This window comes from Callospermophilus lateralis, chromosome 7, assembly GCF_048772815.1.
Source record: "Callospermophilus lateralis isolate mCalLat2 chromosome 7, mCalLat2.hap1, whole genome shotgun sequence".
NCBI lineage: Eukaryota > Metazoa > Chordata > Mammalia > Rodentia > Sciuridae > Callospermophilus > Callospermophilus lateralis.
In genome coordinates this window covers 143,586,143-143,600,560 of record NC_135311.1, presented here as the reverse complement: position 1 = coordinate 143,600,560, position 14,418 = coordinate 143,586,143, and the positions used below count along the sequence as shown (strand labels likewise).

Here is a 14,418-nt window from a genome sequence, read left to right as displayed (position 1 = left end):
TCCTGCCTGTCCGCCCCCAGACCCCTGCCAGGGAGCCCATGCTGACACGAGCCGCGTCTGCCGTGTGAACCCGCGCACTCGCCGTCCAGAGATGCTCCTGCGCCCAGAGAGCTGCCCTCCCCGGCATTTGCCTGTGTGTGGGGATGATGGGGTCACCTATGCAAACGACTGCGTCATGGGCCGCTCAGGGGCTGTCCGCGGTCTGCTCCTCCAGAAAGTGCGCTCTGGCCAGTGCCAGCCTCGAGGTGGGCTGCTTCCCCTGCACAGTGTGTCCCCTGCCTCCGTGTCCGTCGGGTCCCTGCTGTGGAGGTGCTGGTGTGGTTCTGGCCTCTCTGATCTCCTTGCCCACCCCCAGACCAGTGCTCCGGGACCTGCCAGTTCAGTGCCATTTGCCTGTCCCGCCGTGGCCGGCCCCGCTGCTCCTGCGACCGTGTCACCTGTGATGGGGCCTACAGACCGGTGTGTGCCCAGGATGGGCACACGTATGACAACGACTGTTGGCGCCAGCAGGCTGAGTGCCGGCAGCAGCGAGCCATCCCTCCCAGGCACCAGGGCCCGTGTGGTGAGCACCCTGTGGTCCCCGCCATCGGTCCTTGCCCACCATCACATGCCATCTTCATTCCTTGGCACCCACCTCCCAGGGTCTTGGGCCAGGGTGGGTCCCCTGGGAGGGTGCAGGGTGTGGAGGGTAGAGGCTGCGAGAGGGTGCCTGGATACGTGGGGAGGCGGTCAGAGATGGGCCTGCACTTGGCCATGCAAGTCCAGGCTGCAGGTCCTCTAGTCTGTCTGCCCACCCGTCTCTGTTCTGCCTGAGGGTACAGATTGCTTGGGTGGGCAGGAAGTGGATACAGCGGCGGGGTCCCTCACTCTTGGGACATGACTGTCACCAGCCCCTTCAGAGGCAGGATCTCAGTTGATTTCAAGGAGCCATTGGAGGGTGGAGGCAGCTGGGAAGTGGCCAGCATGTCCCGTGGGGACCAGGGCTGCAGTGACCCTGTGTCCATCTGGGTCAGTCCTCTGTCCATCTCTCTGGTCTGTCTTTCTGCGTCTGTCTTCTCCTCGGTCCTTCCCTCTCGGCTCCTCCTCTTGTGTCTTCCAGCCTGACCTGCTGGCAGGATGAGGTGCCGCGCCTGCCCACCAGGAGCCCACAGCCCGAGGTCTGCCCCTGGTGCGGCTGGGGGGGGTGGCTCGCTACTGCCTGGCCTTGTGGTTCTCAGAGCAAGTGGACAGACACCTCCTCCCCGTGCAGCCCTGGGTGTGACTCTGGGGTGCAGACTCCTCTTAGCCTGGAGAGAGCCCCCACGTGCATGGGTGTCCCAGGGCTGCTGGTGGTCGGGGTCAGTGGCCTGCTGTGGGCAGTCAGGAGGCTCCTGTGTCCCCTCTGCCTCTGTCGTGTGTCTGTCCCTTTCTTTGGTATGTCCTGCACATCTAGCTCTTCCTTGACCACCCCACCCTGGGAGAGGGTCTGCTGCGTGGGGCTGGGGGCTCTGCCCAGTATGGCGGGTAGCAGGTGGGCTGAGTGCCCTGTCCTTCCCAGACCAGGCTCCGTCCCCGTGCCGTGGGGTGCAGTGCGCATTCGGGGCGACGTGCGCGGTGAAGAACGGGGAGGCTGCGTGCGAGTGCCAGCAGGCGTGTGCAGGCGCCTACGACCCCGTGTGCGGCAGTGACGGCGTCACCTATGGCAGCACCTGCGAGCTGGAGGCCATGGCCTGTGCCCTTGGGCGGGATATCCGGGTGGCCCGCAGAGGACCCTGTGGTCAGTAGTGGACAAGCAGGTCTGGGGGGTGGCCTTCCTGACACAGTGGTGACAGAGCCCCCTCCCCAGACCGATGCGGACAGTGCCGTTTTGGAGCCCTGTGCGAGGCCGAGACCGGGCGCTGTGTGTGCCCCTCTGAGTGCGTGGCCTCAGCCCAACCCGTGTGCGGTTCTGATGGGCACACGTATGCCAGCGAGTGTGAGCTGCATGTCCACGCCTGCACGCACCAGATAAGCCTGCATGTGGCATCAGCTGGACACTGTCGTGAGTGGGGCCATGGGGGCCAGTGGGCTAGGGTCCCGCAGCTCTCCGGCTGGGTCTGCTGACCCTGCTGGCTCCATACGTTTCAGAGACCTGTGGAGACACAGTGTGTGCCTTTGGGGCTGTGTGCTCAGCCGGGCAGTGTGTGTGTCCTCGTTGTGAGCGCCCCCCGCCTGGCCCCGTGTGTGGCAGCGATGGTGTCACCTACCGCAGTGCGTGTGAGCTACGGGAGGCTGCCTGCCAGCAGCAGATACAGCTTGAGGAAGCCCGGGCAGGGCCCTGTGAGCAGGGTAGGCTTGGGCAGCTGCCTGCGCTGTGGGGCACCAGCCTCAGGGGAGAACCTGTGGGTGAACTGCCCTCCTTCCCCACAGCTGAGTGTGGCTCAGGAGGCTCCGGCTCTGGGGAGGACAGCGAATGTGAGCAGGAACTCTGCCGGCAGCGTGGCGGGGTGTGGGATGAGGACTCAGAGGATGGACCATGCGTCTGCGATTTCAGCTGCCAGGGTGTTCTCAGGAGCCCGGTGAGCCCCCACCTCCCCCAGCTGTAGGGGGGCAGTGAGGAAGGGGCCCAGGCTGCCCACGCTGACCCCACCCCTCCAGGTGTGCGGCTCAGATGGGGTCACCTATGGCAGTGAGTGTGACCTGAAGAGGGCCAGGTGCGAGTCTCAAGGAGAGTTGTACGTCGCAGCTCAGGGACCCTGCCGTGGTGAGTGGGCCAGGGCACATTCTTGTGGGCTTGTGCAGCAGCCTCTGCGCTTCTGTGTGTGCATATTCAAAGGTGTATGCCTGCACTGGTGTGGGCACGTGGGCATCCATGTGTGCTGTGGTATGCTTGTGGTCTTGTGTGTTCTTCTGAGTATAAAGCACTGATACGTGCACTGTGGACACAAGCCCGTCTGTCAAAGTATGCACCACACTCAGGAGGGTGGGCAGGAGGATTGTGAGTTTGAGCCCAGCCTGAGCCATGCAGCGAGATCCTGCCTCATAAAAGCAAGTGATGCCAACTACCTACTGCAGGTCAGGCCAGGCTTCTATGCAGGAGGCAGCAGGAAACCACAGGGCACCTTCTGGGCCCTTTTGCTCTTCTGGGCAGGAACTGACAGTGGTCTGTAAATGCCACATGTCACACACGAGTGCTCACGGTATGCTCATGCCGTTCACAGATGTGTCTGTACAGTTGTATATAAATGTGCATGGTTTGGAGGAATGTGAGTGCGTGTCCGTCTTCATGTGTGTGTGCTGCCTTTACACTTATCTGTGTGTCCATAGCTCTGTGTACACACAGGCTGTGTCCGTGACTTTGGGTATTCTGTGTGTAGGTGGCCCTGTATGTTTCCTGTGTGCTGTGTCCGTGACTTTGGGTATTCTGTGTGTAGGTGGCCCTGTATGTTTCCTGTGTGCTGTGTCCGTGACTTTGGGTATTCTGTGTGTATGTGGCCCTGTATGTTTCCTGAGTTCTGGGTCCTACATGTGGCACTTGCATGTCCTTGTATGATTATGGTGGCCTCGCCCAGGGCCTCAGCCTCAGATCCCAGACCTGAGGGGCATGGTGTCAGGCTGAGTGGTGGTGTGCAGGAGGTTGAGGCAGAGGGGTAGGCATCAGCACTGCCTCAAGTCTGGCCCCACACCCCTCTCTGCAGGCCTCACCTTGGCCCCACTGCTGCCTGCAGCCCCTGCTCACTGTGCCCAGACCCCCTACGGATGCTGCCAGGATAATGTCACTGCTGCCCGGGGTGTGGGCCTGGCCGGTTGCCCCAGTGAGTACCTGAGTACCCTCACCCCTGGCCTGGCACAGCTGTGTGACTGTGCTGACCCTGTCCCTCCCCTTCCCTTGCAGGCACTTGCCAGTGCAACCCGCACGGCTCCTACGGAGGCACCTGTGACCCAGCCACAGGCCAGTGCTCTTGCCGGCCAGGCGTGGGCGGCCTCAAGTGCGACCGATGTGAGCCTGGTTTCTGGAACTTCCGTGGCATTGTCACCGACAGCCGGAGCGGCTGTACTCGTGAGTGACAGGGCCCCAGGGCTGGCTGCCAGTCAAGTCCTCCTGCCTGTCCACCCCATCCCTGTGCTCAGGCCCTGGCCTGCACTGCACCTGGCAGGCTCTGCAGCAGGTGGAGAAGACTGTCTAGGTACAGACTCAGGCTCCCCTCCCCGCAGCCTGCAGCTGTGACCCCCGGGGCGCCGTGCGGGATGACTGTGAGCAGATGACTGGGCTGTGCTCCTGTAAGCCAGGCGTCGCCGGTCCCAAGTGTGGGCAGTGTCCTCATGGCCACACCCTGGGCCCCGCCGGCTGTGAGGCAGGTGAGGACAAGATCTGGGCTGGCCTGGGGTTTGCTGTGCAGAGGGACAGCCTGAGCTGGTGGAGTTTCTGTGTCCACCCCAGATCCTTCAGCACCGGTGACCTGTGCGGAGATGCACTGTGAGTTTGGCGCTTCCTGTGTGGAAGAGGCAGGTTCTGCCCACTGCGTCTGCCCAGCCCTCACCTGCCCAGAGGCCAGTGCCACCAAGGTGAGCAAGGTGAGGGTGGAGAGTGTGAAGGGCAGTGGGTGGGGGAACCGCCTGAGTGCCCCTGCCTTGCGCCTCAGGTCTGTGGATCAGATGGCATCACCTACGGCAGCGAGTGCCAACTGAAGACCATCGCCTGCCGCCAGGGCTTGGACATCTTCACCCAGAGCCTCGGCCCGTGCCAGGGTAGGGTCTGGGAGCCACCACCCAGCACTGACAGGAGGGCCTTGCGCTCCCCGACTCCAGCCCCAGCTCCCCTCTCCTTACAGAGGCTGCTGTTCCTGGCGCTCACCCAACCCCCAGGGCCACGACAGCCCAGGGGCACTTGCCAAGCGAGCCCCTGCTGCCTCCACCCAGTGCCCTCCCCCTGGCTCCCAGCAGTACGCCCCAGAGCCGGCCCACCCCTCCACCCACCTTACGACCTCGGACCACAGCCAGCCTCCCCAAGACCACAGCTCGGCCCGCGCTGACCATGCCCCCCATAGAAACCTCCACTGCAACCAGTCTCTCCGCGTCTGCCTTTGGAGAATCTGGCAGCACTGACGGGAGTGGCGACGAGGAACTAAGTGGGGACCAGGAGGCCAGTGGGGGGGGCTCTGGGGGTGAGCAGGGGCTCGGGGACGTGGGTGGGTCTGGAGTGAGCAGGGGCTCGGGCACGTGGGTGGGCCTGGGGTGAGCAGGGGCTCGGGGACGTGGGTGGGCCTGGGGTGAGCAGGGGCTCGGGGACGTGGGTGGGCCTGGGGTGAGCAGGGGCTCGGGGACAAGGGACAGGCCTGGGAGGTGAGCAGGGGCTCGGGGACATGGGGAGGACCTGGGGTGAGCAGGTGCTCTGGGACATGGGACAGGCCTGGGGAGTGAGCAGGGGCTTGTTGGGGCAGGGCCCAGAGAGGCTCCCACCTGTGGCTGGACTCAGACTGCGCATCCCTAGGACTGGATCTCTCCGTGGACAGCAGCGTGGTGACACCTGGACCACCCGCTGAGAGAGCCTCCTGCTACAATTCACCTTTGGGCTGCTGTTCGGATGGCAGGACACCTTCACTGGACGCAGAGGGCTCCAACTGTCCTGGTGAGTGGGTGGCAGGGCAGGTGGAGCTTGAGGAGCAGCCTGGGCAGCCATGGGTGCTGCTCCTACCGCTGGCAGCAGGTGGGTCCAGGTTTTATGGTCTTGGGTCTCAAGTGTGTATGAGACCTTGGGGATCCGGCACCCATGTGCACACGTGTGGTCTCAGCCCTGACACTTGTGCGTGCCCAGGACCCTGTACCTAACCCGTCTCTCTCCTTGCAAGCAAGCCTGGGGCAACTGCTCTGAGGAGTCTGCCTGGTAACTGACGCCAGCCCTGCCCTGGGGTCCCCACTAACTCATGACCATCTGACTAACATCCACCTGCCCTGTACCCTACGTGGCTTGCTCCAGGGGCCTGCACCAGGCCGGTACCAGGCAGGGCCTCACCGTCCCTTCTCCCACAGCCACCAAGGCGTACCAGGGCGTGCTGGAGCTGGAGGGGGTCGAGGGGCAGGAGCTGTTCTACACACCCGAAATGGCCGACCCCAAGTCAGAGCTGTTTGGGGAGACAGCCAGGAGCATCGAGAGCACTGTAAGTGGGGGCGTCCCCCCAGGTCAGACCCAGAGGGGGCCAGGGCAGGAACCCCACAGGGTAAGGGGACCGACTTCAGTGGGTTGAGCGGTGCCCAGTATCCTCACTCACTCCCTGCCCACAGCTGGACGACCTTTTCCGGAACTCAGACGTCAAAAAGGACTTCCGGAGTGTCCACCTGCGGGACCTGGGGCCTGGCAGATCAGTCCGTGCCACTGTGGATGTGCACTTTGACCCCAGTGAGACCCCCGCGCTAAGTCTCTCCCAGGAGGTGATGGGTAGGGGCTGCACAGGGCCAGGCCATGCTCAGTAGCCCCTCTTCCCCAGCCACAGCCTTCAGGGCACCTGACGTGGGCCGGGCCCTGCTTCGGCAGATCCAGGCCTCCAGGCGCCGGGCCCTGGTGGTGAGGAGGCCTCTGCAAGAGCACGTGCGGTTCATGGACTTTGGTGAGCACCAGGCCGGGCCTCCTTGTCTGTTCCCATCCTCCACTGCCCCGCCCCCTGCTCCTGGCAGACCCTGACCACTCCCTGCCCCACAGACTGGTTTCCTGCATTCTTCATGGGAGCCACCACAGGAGCCACCGCTGCAGTGGCCACAGCCAGAGCTACCACTGTGGGCCGACCACCTTCCCCCGTGACCCCTCGGGTCCACCCCAGTCACACCAGCAGGCCCACTGGAAGGACCACGGCCCCCCCACACACACACCGGCCCCCCACCACAGCTCCCGGCCATGTGGCTGGACACTGGCCTTTGCTCCCCAGTCCCGAGCAGCACCCAGGGTCCTGTGATTCTCAGCCCTGCCTGCATGGGGGCACCTGCCAGGACCAGGACTCTGGCAGGGGCTTCACCTGCAGCTGCCCGGCAGGCAGGGGAGGCACCTTCTGTGAGGACGGTAGGCGCTTCTGTCCACCTCTCTGGAAGGACAGGGAGGCTGATGGGGGCAAGGAGGGAGGGCAGAGATAAGCCACCAGCAGGAGGTGGTAGGGGCAGGGTCCTGGGTACTCTTCCAGCTCACCCTCCCTATTCCCTGCAGTGCTACGCCCCTCTGTCTCTGTTCCTGCCTTTGGGGGTACCTCCTTTCTGGCCTTCCCCACGCTCCGTGCATACCACACGCTGCGCCTGGCGCTGGAATTCCGATCCCTGGAGCCTCAGGGACTGCTGCTGTACAACGGCAACGCTCGTGGCAAGGACTTCCTGGCACTGGCGCTGCTTGGTGGGCGCGTGCAGCTCAGGTGCAGAAGGGCGGGGCCCCCTGACTGTCTGGCGGGTGGGCAGGGCTAATGCTCAGTGGGCGGGGCCAGGGCCTTCCAGGGAGGAATTTGTGGGTGGTTCCTGACCAGATTGTGGGTGGAGCCAGGCCAGTGCTCTAAGCACCTGCTTGGGTCTCCAGGTTTGACACAGGTTCTGGACCAGCAATACTGACCAGCTCAGTACCTGTGGAACCAGGCCGGTGGCACCGCCTAGAACTATCACGGCACTGGCGCCAAGGCACACTGTCTGTGGATGGCGAGACCCCGGTTCTGGGCGAGAGCCCCAGCGGCACAGATGGCCTCAACCTAGATACCGACCTCTTTGTGGGCGGAGTCCCAGAGGACCAGGCTGACGTGTGAGCAAGAGGGTGGAGCGGGCATCAAAGTGGGTCTCTGACCTTGATCTTGCCTGGGACTCCACCAGAGCCACCTCCATTGGGTAGCCAATGGGATCAGAAGAATGGTGTGGGGGTGGCTAGGACCCTGAGCTCAGCTGGGGCTCCTGCCCTTCCCCGTCTCATCTGGGTGGCTGACCTTTGGTGCCAGAGTGAGCAGGGCCTGGGCCGACCCTTCCCTCCAGTCCTAACCCTTAACCTCGGCCCCACCCTCTGGTTGCTCCTCTTTGTGGGGCTGGCTGCTTTGTCTAAAGGGTGAGGGGATGGAGCACCTCTGACTTCTGACCCTAACTGTACCCCTGTGACTCTGGCCGCGAGAAGCAGGCCTCTGCCTGAGCTTACTCTGACCCCTTCCTGTGGCAGGGCCCATGAGCGGACCTCCGTTGGCGTGGGCCTGAAGGGCTGCATCCGCCTGCTGGATGTCAACAATCAGCGCCTGGAGCTGGGCCCCTGGCAGGGGGTTGTGTCCCGCAGCTCCGGTGTGGGAGAGTGTGGAGAGCACCCCTGCGTGCCCAGCCCCTGCCATGGTGGGGCCCCATGCCAGGCCCTGGGAGACGACATGTTTCACTGCCAGTGTCCACCTGGCCGCTTTGGTGAGGGCAGGCTGGGATCCGGGTGAGGGCTAGGAACCGGGTGTCAGGGGGCCTGCCTTCTTGGAACTCACCTCCATCTCCCTCCAGGCCCAACCTGTGCAGAAGAGAAGAGCCCCTGCCAGCCGAACCCCTGCCACGGTGCAGCCCCCTGCCGCGTGCTACCCAAGGGCGGGGCCAAGTGCGAGTGCCCCGCAGGACGTAGAGGCACGCTCTGCCAGACAGGTAGGGGCACCAGGCTGTCGGGAGGGGACAAGAAGTCAGGGTCAAATGTTCAGTTTGAATTGTGGCCCAGTCTTCGGGTCCAGGAAGAGCTGGGATTCGGGTCCTGTGGGTTTCGGTCGAGTTAGGCAGGACAGTGGGGTGCACGGCCTGAGTGCGCCCTGTCCTCCCTCTGCAGTGTCTGAGATGGACGGTAGTGCCCAGCCCTTCCTGGCGGACTTCCATGGCTTTTCCTACCTGGAGCTGAGAGGCTTGCACACCTTTGAAAGAGACCTGGGGTCAGTAGGGTAGGTGAGGCAGGGGAGGGGAGGCAGCCTGCAGGGAAGGGGCCGTGAGACACCCTGACCCACGTGACCCAGGGAGAAGATGGCCCTCGAGGTGGTGTTCTTGGCCCGAGGACCCAGTGGTCTGCTCCTGTACAATGGGCAAAAGACCGACGGCAAAGGGGACTTCGTGTCACTGGCCCTGCATGACCAGCACCTGGAATTCCGCTATGACCTGGGCAAAGGGGCAGCAGTCATCAGGTGGGCAAGCATGAGGGCTGGGGGCTCTGTCCTGGGCTGCCCACGGGGAGGGCCTGGAGGCCGGACTGGACAGGGGTAAGGCTGGGGCTCCTGACACTGTCTCTCAGTGGGTAGGCAGAGCCCACAGCCTGCTCACTCAGCCTCTTCCTCACAGGAGCAAGGAACCCATAGCCCTGGGCTCTTGGATTAGGGTCTTGGTGGAGAGAAACGGCCGTAAGGGTGCCCTGCGTGTGGGCGATGGGCCCCGCGTGCTGGGAGAGTCCCCGGTGAGTGTCCGAGGGGTGCGGAGGGCCCAAGTGTCCCCCCACCCTGCCCTGCTCCTCCGCCTCCTCCTCCTCCTCCTCCTGGGGGCTTGGCAGCCCCCATGCCAGTTCTTACAAAACTCTTTTCTCTCGTCTGTCCTGTGCCTGGTCTGTCTCCTCTCTGCCCTGCTCTCTGGCTCTTACTCTGCACCCCCATGCTCTCCGGATGTCAGAAATCCCGCAAGGTATTGTCTGCTGCTCGTACCGCTCATTGTCTGACACCACCCTAGAGTAGCTCCTCCCCATTAAGGCCCCTGTCCACCATTTCTGTGTGGTTAATGCTGCCTGCTGGTTAGCTAGGGGCTGGGGTGTGGGCGTCAGGCAGTTGGGCACCCTGGTCTGGGACTCAGACCTGCCCCTGCCTAGTGGGTAGGCCCTGCACACCCTCATCCAGCGCCTTCTGCAGGTGCCGCATACCATGCTCAATTTGAAGGAACCACTCTACATCGGGGGTGCCCCCGACTTCAGCAAGCTTGCCCGGGCAGCTGCAGCATCCTCTGGCTTCGATGGTGCCATTCAGCTGGTGCGAGGCATGGGGTGGGGCCCTCCTGCCAGGGCTCTCCACAGCGGGGGAGGAGGGGCTGCCCCGGGCTGACTGCAGGGCAGGGAGGGCGCAGCTGCTGAGACACAGGCTCTCACCCTGTGCCCTGCAGGTCTCCTTGGGAGGCCGCCAGCTGTTGGCCCAGGAGCACGTGGTGCAGGCAGTGGACGTCTCATCCTTTGCAGACCACCCTTGTACCCAGGCCTCAGGCCACCCCTGCCTCCATGGCGCCTTGTGTCTCCCAAAGGAAGCCACCTACACATGCCTGTGCCCCATGGGCTTCTCGGGGCTACACTGCGAGAAGGGTGAGCACCTGTGGCTGGGCCGGGGCTGCACCTGCACCTGCAGCCCACCTCACCCTGCCTGTCTCCCAGGGCTGGTTGAGAAGTCAGCAGGGGACCTTGAGGCACTGGCCTTCGATGGGAGGACCTACATCGAGTACCTCAATGCTGTGACCGAGAGGTAATGCATCGCCCAGGAGCCAGCACATCGTGCACCCTCCACTGTCTGTCTGGTCCTGTCTGTACACACCACACAAGGCAGGACACCATGCTCTGACCAGGCGGGAAGCCCCAGTGTCCACCCCTCCTCCCCCTCCTTCCTTCTCACCTCTCTGTCTCTTTGTTTCCAAGCGAACTGACCAATGAGATCCCAGTGTAAGTAGCCCCTCGACCCCCACCTGCACCTTCCCCTCATCCATGCCCATCTGTGCTTCCCTGACCCTGCCACAGCACAGTCCTGAGCCCCTCGAAGGGCAACATGTCCCTCCTGGATGGAGGTGGGGGTTAGGGCCTTTAGTGCTGTGTGAGGCTCAGCTTCTTTCCTGGGAAATGGTACCCCCTCCCAGGACACGTGCCTCATCCACCCTGCAGCCACCACCCTACCCCAGGCCGGCGTGAGTGTGTGCCTGTGCCTGTGCCTGTCGGTGCGTGCACACACTTAGACATATCTGTATGTGTGAGTAAAGGTGTTCCTGTGTATGCCTGTGTGTGTGTGTGCAGAGATGTAAGGCGTGTTCGTGTGGATCGTGTGTGAGTTCACGTGTGTATGAGCGTGTCTTTGCTTGTGTGTCCATGTTCTGTGCACATGCATGTGTGCTGGGGCATCAGGGCCACCCCCAGGCAGATGAGCCCTCTGCTTCCATCTGCCATTCACGTCTCATTCCTTGAACTCTGCACTGGCTTGGGCCATGCCACCAGCTATGTCTGCACACGCGTGTTGCACACATGTCACTTCTATGGCTCTCTGGAGGGTCATCAGTGGGGCCCAGGGCCACGCGTGTCCAGGTGTATGCTTGCTTTTCCCAGTGCTGGAAATGGGACTTGGGCCTGTGCTTGGCCTGTCTGTCCCTGGCTCACTGCTTCCCTCTCTTCCTGTTTCTAAGCCCCGAAACTCCGGATTCTGGGGCCCTAAACAGGTGAGCATGTGGCAGTGCCTGAGGGGCAGAGTGGCTGTCACCCCACGGTGTGCCTGCCTGTCATCCTCGATCTCTGATCACCTCTGCCAGTCCCTCCATCTGTCTGTCTCTCCTCCGCCCACCGTTGGTATTTCCCTCACCCAGCCACCAGCCCCCATGGCCTGTGAAGTCCAGGCTCTGCCCTCCTGCCCTCCCCATCCACCCTGCCGCCTTCCTGGAGGCCTGACCCACCCCTTCACCCTCCAGCGAGAAAGCACTGCAGACCAACCACTTCGAGCTAAGCTTGCGCACTGAAGCTACACAGGGGCTGGTGCTGTGGAGCGGCAAGGCCACCGAGCGTGCAGACTACATGGCGCTAGCCATTGTGGATGGACACCTTCAGCTGGCCTATGACCTGGGCTCTCAGCCCGTGGTGCTGCGCTCCACCGTGAGGGTCAACACCAACCGCTGGTTGCGAGTCAGGGCTCACAGGTCAGTGGGGCCCCTGAGAACAGCGGCAGGGCCTGCACTTTCCCAGCCACTCCTGGTCACCAGCTGCCTGACCCAGGGTCACTGTCGTGGGGAGGAGAGGAAGGAAGGACAAGAAGATGCAGGAGAAGCAGTGTGGCAGGAGGCTTGTTACTGCCGCCATCCTGGGCTCCAGGGTGACCTGGAGTGGGCCCAGCCTGCAGCACCGTCAGGCATGGAGGGGGCTCTGATCTGGAGGAGGTGGGGAGGACCCCTGATAATCTTGCCCCACCTGCACCCTCAGGGAGCAGAGAGAAGGTTCCCTTCAGGTGGGCAATGAGGCCCCTGTGACCGGCTCCTCCCCCCTGGGTGCCACACAACTGGACACAGATGGAGCTCTCTGGCTCGGTGAGTGCTCGAGAGAGGTCAGGCCAGGGGCCATCCAAGGGCCTCAGTTTATCTAAGGGACAGACTCCATCTGTCCATCTGCGTCCTCTCCCATCTTGGCCCCAGGCCCAAGGCCAGAGGACAGGGTCCTATGGGTGGGCATGCCTGCTACCCACCTGTTCCCTGGGCAGTGGTGGCCCTCTGCCCTCTAGCCACAGCTGTGTGATCTCCTGCTGTCTGTCCTGTAGGGGGCCTGCAGAAGCTGCCTGTGGGCCAGGCCCTGCCAAAGGCCTATGGAACAGGTTTTGTGGGCTGCCTCCGGGATGTGGTGGTAGGCCAGCGTCCACTGCACCTGCTGGAGGATGCCCTCACCAAGCCAGAGCTGCGGCCCTGCCCAGCCTCCTAAACTGACACCGGAGCACCCCCATCTGCCCACCCTACTGTAATTATTTTCTATTTTTGTAAACTGTTGCTTTTTGATATGATTTTCTTGCCTGTGTGTTGGCCAGAAGGACTGCTGGCCTGTCCTCCCTTCCGTCCAGGCAGCTGTGCTGCAGAGACAGACTGGTATCAAGAGGCCCCCAGGGGTGGTGTGGCAGCTTCAGGACGTGCCCCTTGGCCTCAGGGCACCACACCAGCCCTTTACACTGTGTGTCCCCGTGTGTCGGCCCCCACACTTCCCTCCTGTACCCGGTCCACTGGCAGACCCTGCTCCCGACCTCACCCTTGCTGCATTTGACGAAGCCTGTTGTCCCAGGGCAGGAGGGGCTTGAGGGGACTTCCACTGAGTACCCCCATGGGACCTTTCTTGGTCCTTACTTAAGCTGCTGTTTCTTCCTTTGTGCTGTGGGTAGCCTTGCCCCAGGCTAGCCTGGACCCCAGGACTCCTGTGCCAATACTGTGACTTAGACATGACATTACCATTGATGTCATATTCTACCATGGACATGGCCCCCACACACACACTCCAGGCCCTGTGAGCAGCCCCTGAGAGGGAATGGGCCACGGTGCATGATGTGGTTGACCTCTGTTGCCTGTGTCCTCCTCTAGAGTGATGGATGTCCAGGCCTGGCCAACAAACATGTTCTGGGACCATTGGTTTTATTTGGTGCCCAAAGCAGAAGAGCTGTTGTCTTTCCTGTCCTGACTCCAGAGCATTTAAGCACCCTCATCAGGGCCAGTATGAGAAGTGATCATCTTTATCTGAAAGTGACTGGGTCTAGCCAGTGTCTGAGCAAGACCAAAGTGTAGGTGCAGGGGTGGCAGAGGTGGCCACAGAGTCAGAAATGCCTTAAACTGCAACGTCCACCCCCCACTCCCTGCCTGGATGCCCTTCCCAGTCCTCTTGGGAGTAAGACCAGACAACGGTGGTGGAGTTGGCAGCCTGGCCATCCTCTGCTGGGGGTGGGGGGCTGCAGGAAACTGCTCTGGTGTGTCCTTACTAACTCCAGTATGTGTCTTGTCAAGCACCGTGAAATAAAGTTTGGAAACTTTAAAAGAAGGGCCATGTCTGTCCTCCCCAACTGCCAGCCCTACAGCCTGGCGGCGCCCTGCTTGGCTTCATGGTGGGGACACAGGCTTCCAGCTCCCTTAGGTGGCCTTGCACTGAGAGCTGGGGCTCCAGGCTCTTTTTGGTGAGGAGCCCCGTGTGTGGATGAGCACAGTGCTGTGCAGTGTGGGGACAAGGTGGGGTCACAGACAGTATCCAGGTGGCCCCCCAGGTGTGGGCTGGGTGGGGTCACAGAGACTAGTCCAGGTGGCCTGGGGGCCCACCTGCACTTACACAGCAGCCTCCCTTCATCCCTCCAGGATGTGCAGTGGGCTGAGGGGGCTGCCAACTGCCCTGGGGGTAGTCACGCTTGTGGAGGCCAGAACCAGGGCGAGTGGGTGTAGGAGGTCTTGTGTGGTGAGTTGGGTGGCAGGCAGTTGCTGAACTGGCTCCAGTGTGCAGGGCCACCCATTAGCACTTCTGGGAGACACTGACAGGTGGCCCAGACCAGGGCGCTGTATATGCAGGAGCTTCTGCAGATGCAGCCCCATCCCTGGCAGAAGTCTGAGCTTAGAAAGGAAAGGGAGATGAAGGGGGGCTGTGTGGTCACATAGGTGACCCCCTCCCTCAAACTCATGACTTTAATTGAAGATAATAAGTGCGCCTGTTTGATTTTGTATTAATGAGCACCCCCTCCCAACAAAAAGACCCTCAACTTCAGACCCAGGGACCCAGGG

The 14,418-nt window shown here is 62.5% G+C and overlaps 1 protein-coding gene across 8 annotated transcripts in view; it reads left to right on the top strand.

Annotated features, from left to right (window-relative positions):
• The window catches only part of Agrn (agrin), a 31,307-nt gene extending 17,625 nt beyond the window's left edge, over window positions 1–13,682 (top strand). For 2 of the 8 annotated variants that reach the window (XM_077110045.1, XM_077110046.1), the window contains 34 exons: window positions 21–245; window positions 356–562; window positions 1,538–1,756; window positions 1,826–2,020; window positions 2,107–2,307; window positions 2,389–2,537; window positions 2,617–2,722; window positions 3,657–3,773; window positions 3,854–4,018; window positions 4,174–4,317; window positions 4,400–4,524; window positions 4,602–4,707; window positions 4,791–5,123; window positions 5,450–5,587; window positions 5,989–6,116; window positions 6,241–6,355; window positions 6,444–6,563; window positions 6,656–7,009; window positions 7,151–7,349; window positions 7,508–7,723; window positions 8,126–8,355; window positions 8,443–8,577; window positions 8,753–8,852; window positions 8,934–9,098; window positions 9,253–9,364; window positions 9,574–9,585; window positions 9,807–9,923; window positions 10,054–10,246; window positions 10,316–10,403; window positions 10,574–10,597; window positions 11,326–11,358; window positions 11,605–11,829; window positions 12,110–12,213; window positions 12,441–13,682. In XM_077110045.1, coding sequence (XP_076966160.1) covers window positions 21–245; window positions 356–562; window positions 1,538–1,756; window positions 1,826–2,020; window positions 2,107–2,307; window positions 2,389–2,537; window positions 2,617–2,722; window positions 3,657–3,773; window positions 3,854–4,018; window positions 4,174–4,317; window positions 4,400–4,524; window positions 4,602–4,707; window positions 4,791–5,123; window positions 5,450–5,587; window positions 5,989–6,116; window positions 6,241–6,355; window positions 6,444–6,563; window positions 6,656–7,009; window positions 7,151–7,349; window positions 7,508–7,723; window positions 8,126–8,355; window positions 8,443–8,577; window positions 8,753–8,852; window positions 8,934–9,098; window positions 9,253–9,364; window positions 9,574–9,585; window positions 9,807–9,923; window positions 10,054–10,246; window positions 10,316–10,403; window positions 10,574–10,597; window positions 11,326–11,358; window positions 11,605–11,829; window positions 12,110–12,213; window positions 12,441–12,598 — 5,258 coding nt within the window. In that variant the 3' untranslated portion in view covers window positions 12,599–13,682. Of the gene's footprint in view, window positions 1–20; window positions 246–355; window positions 563–1,537; window positions 1,757–1,825; window positions 2,021–2,106; window positions 2,308–2,388; window positions 2,538–2,616; window positions 2,723–3,656; window positions 3,774–3,853; window positions 4,019–4,173; window positions 4,318–4,399; window positions 4,525–4,601; window positions 4,708–4,790; window positions 5,124–5,449; window positions 5,588–5,988; window positions 6,117–6,240; window positions 6,356–6,443; window positions 6,564–6,655; window positions 7,010–7,150; window positions 7,350–7,507; window positions 7,724–8,125; window positions 8,356–8,442; window positions 8,578–8,752; window positions 8,862–8,933; window positions 9,099–9,252; window positions 9,365–9,573; window positions 9,586–9,806; window positions 9,924–10,053; window positions 10,247–10,315; window positions 10,404–10,573; window positions 10,598–11,325; window positions 11,359–11,604; window positions 11,830–12,109; window positions 12,214–12,440 lie in introns of all 8 variants that reach the window. The other 6 variants (XM_077110040.1, XM_077110044.1, XM_077110039.1 and 3 more) reach the window with 4 other exon arrangements.
• The last annotated feature ends 736 nt before the right edge of the window (window positions 13,683–14,418 follow it).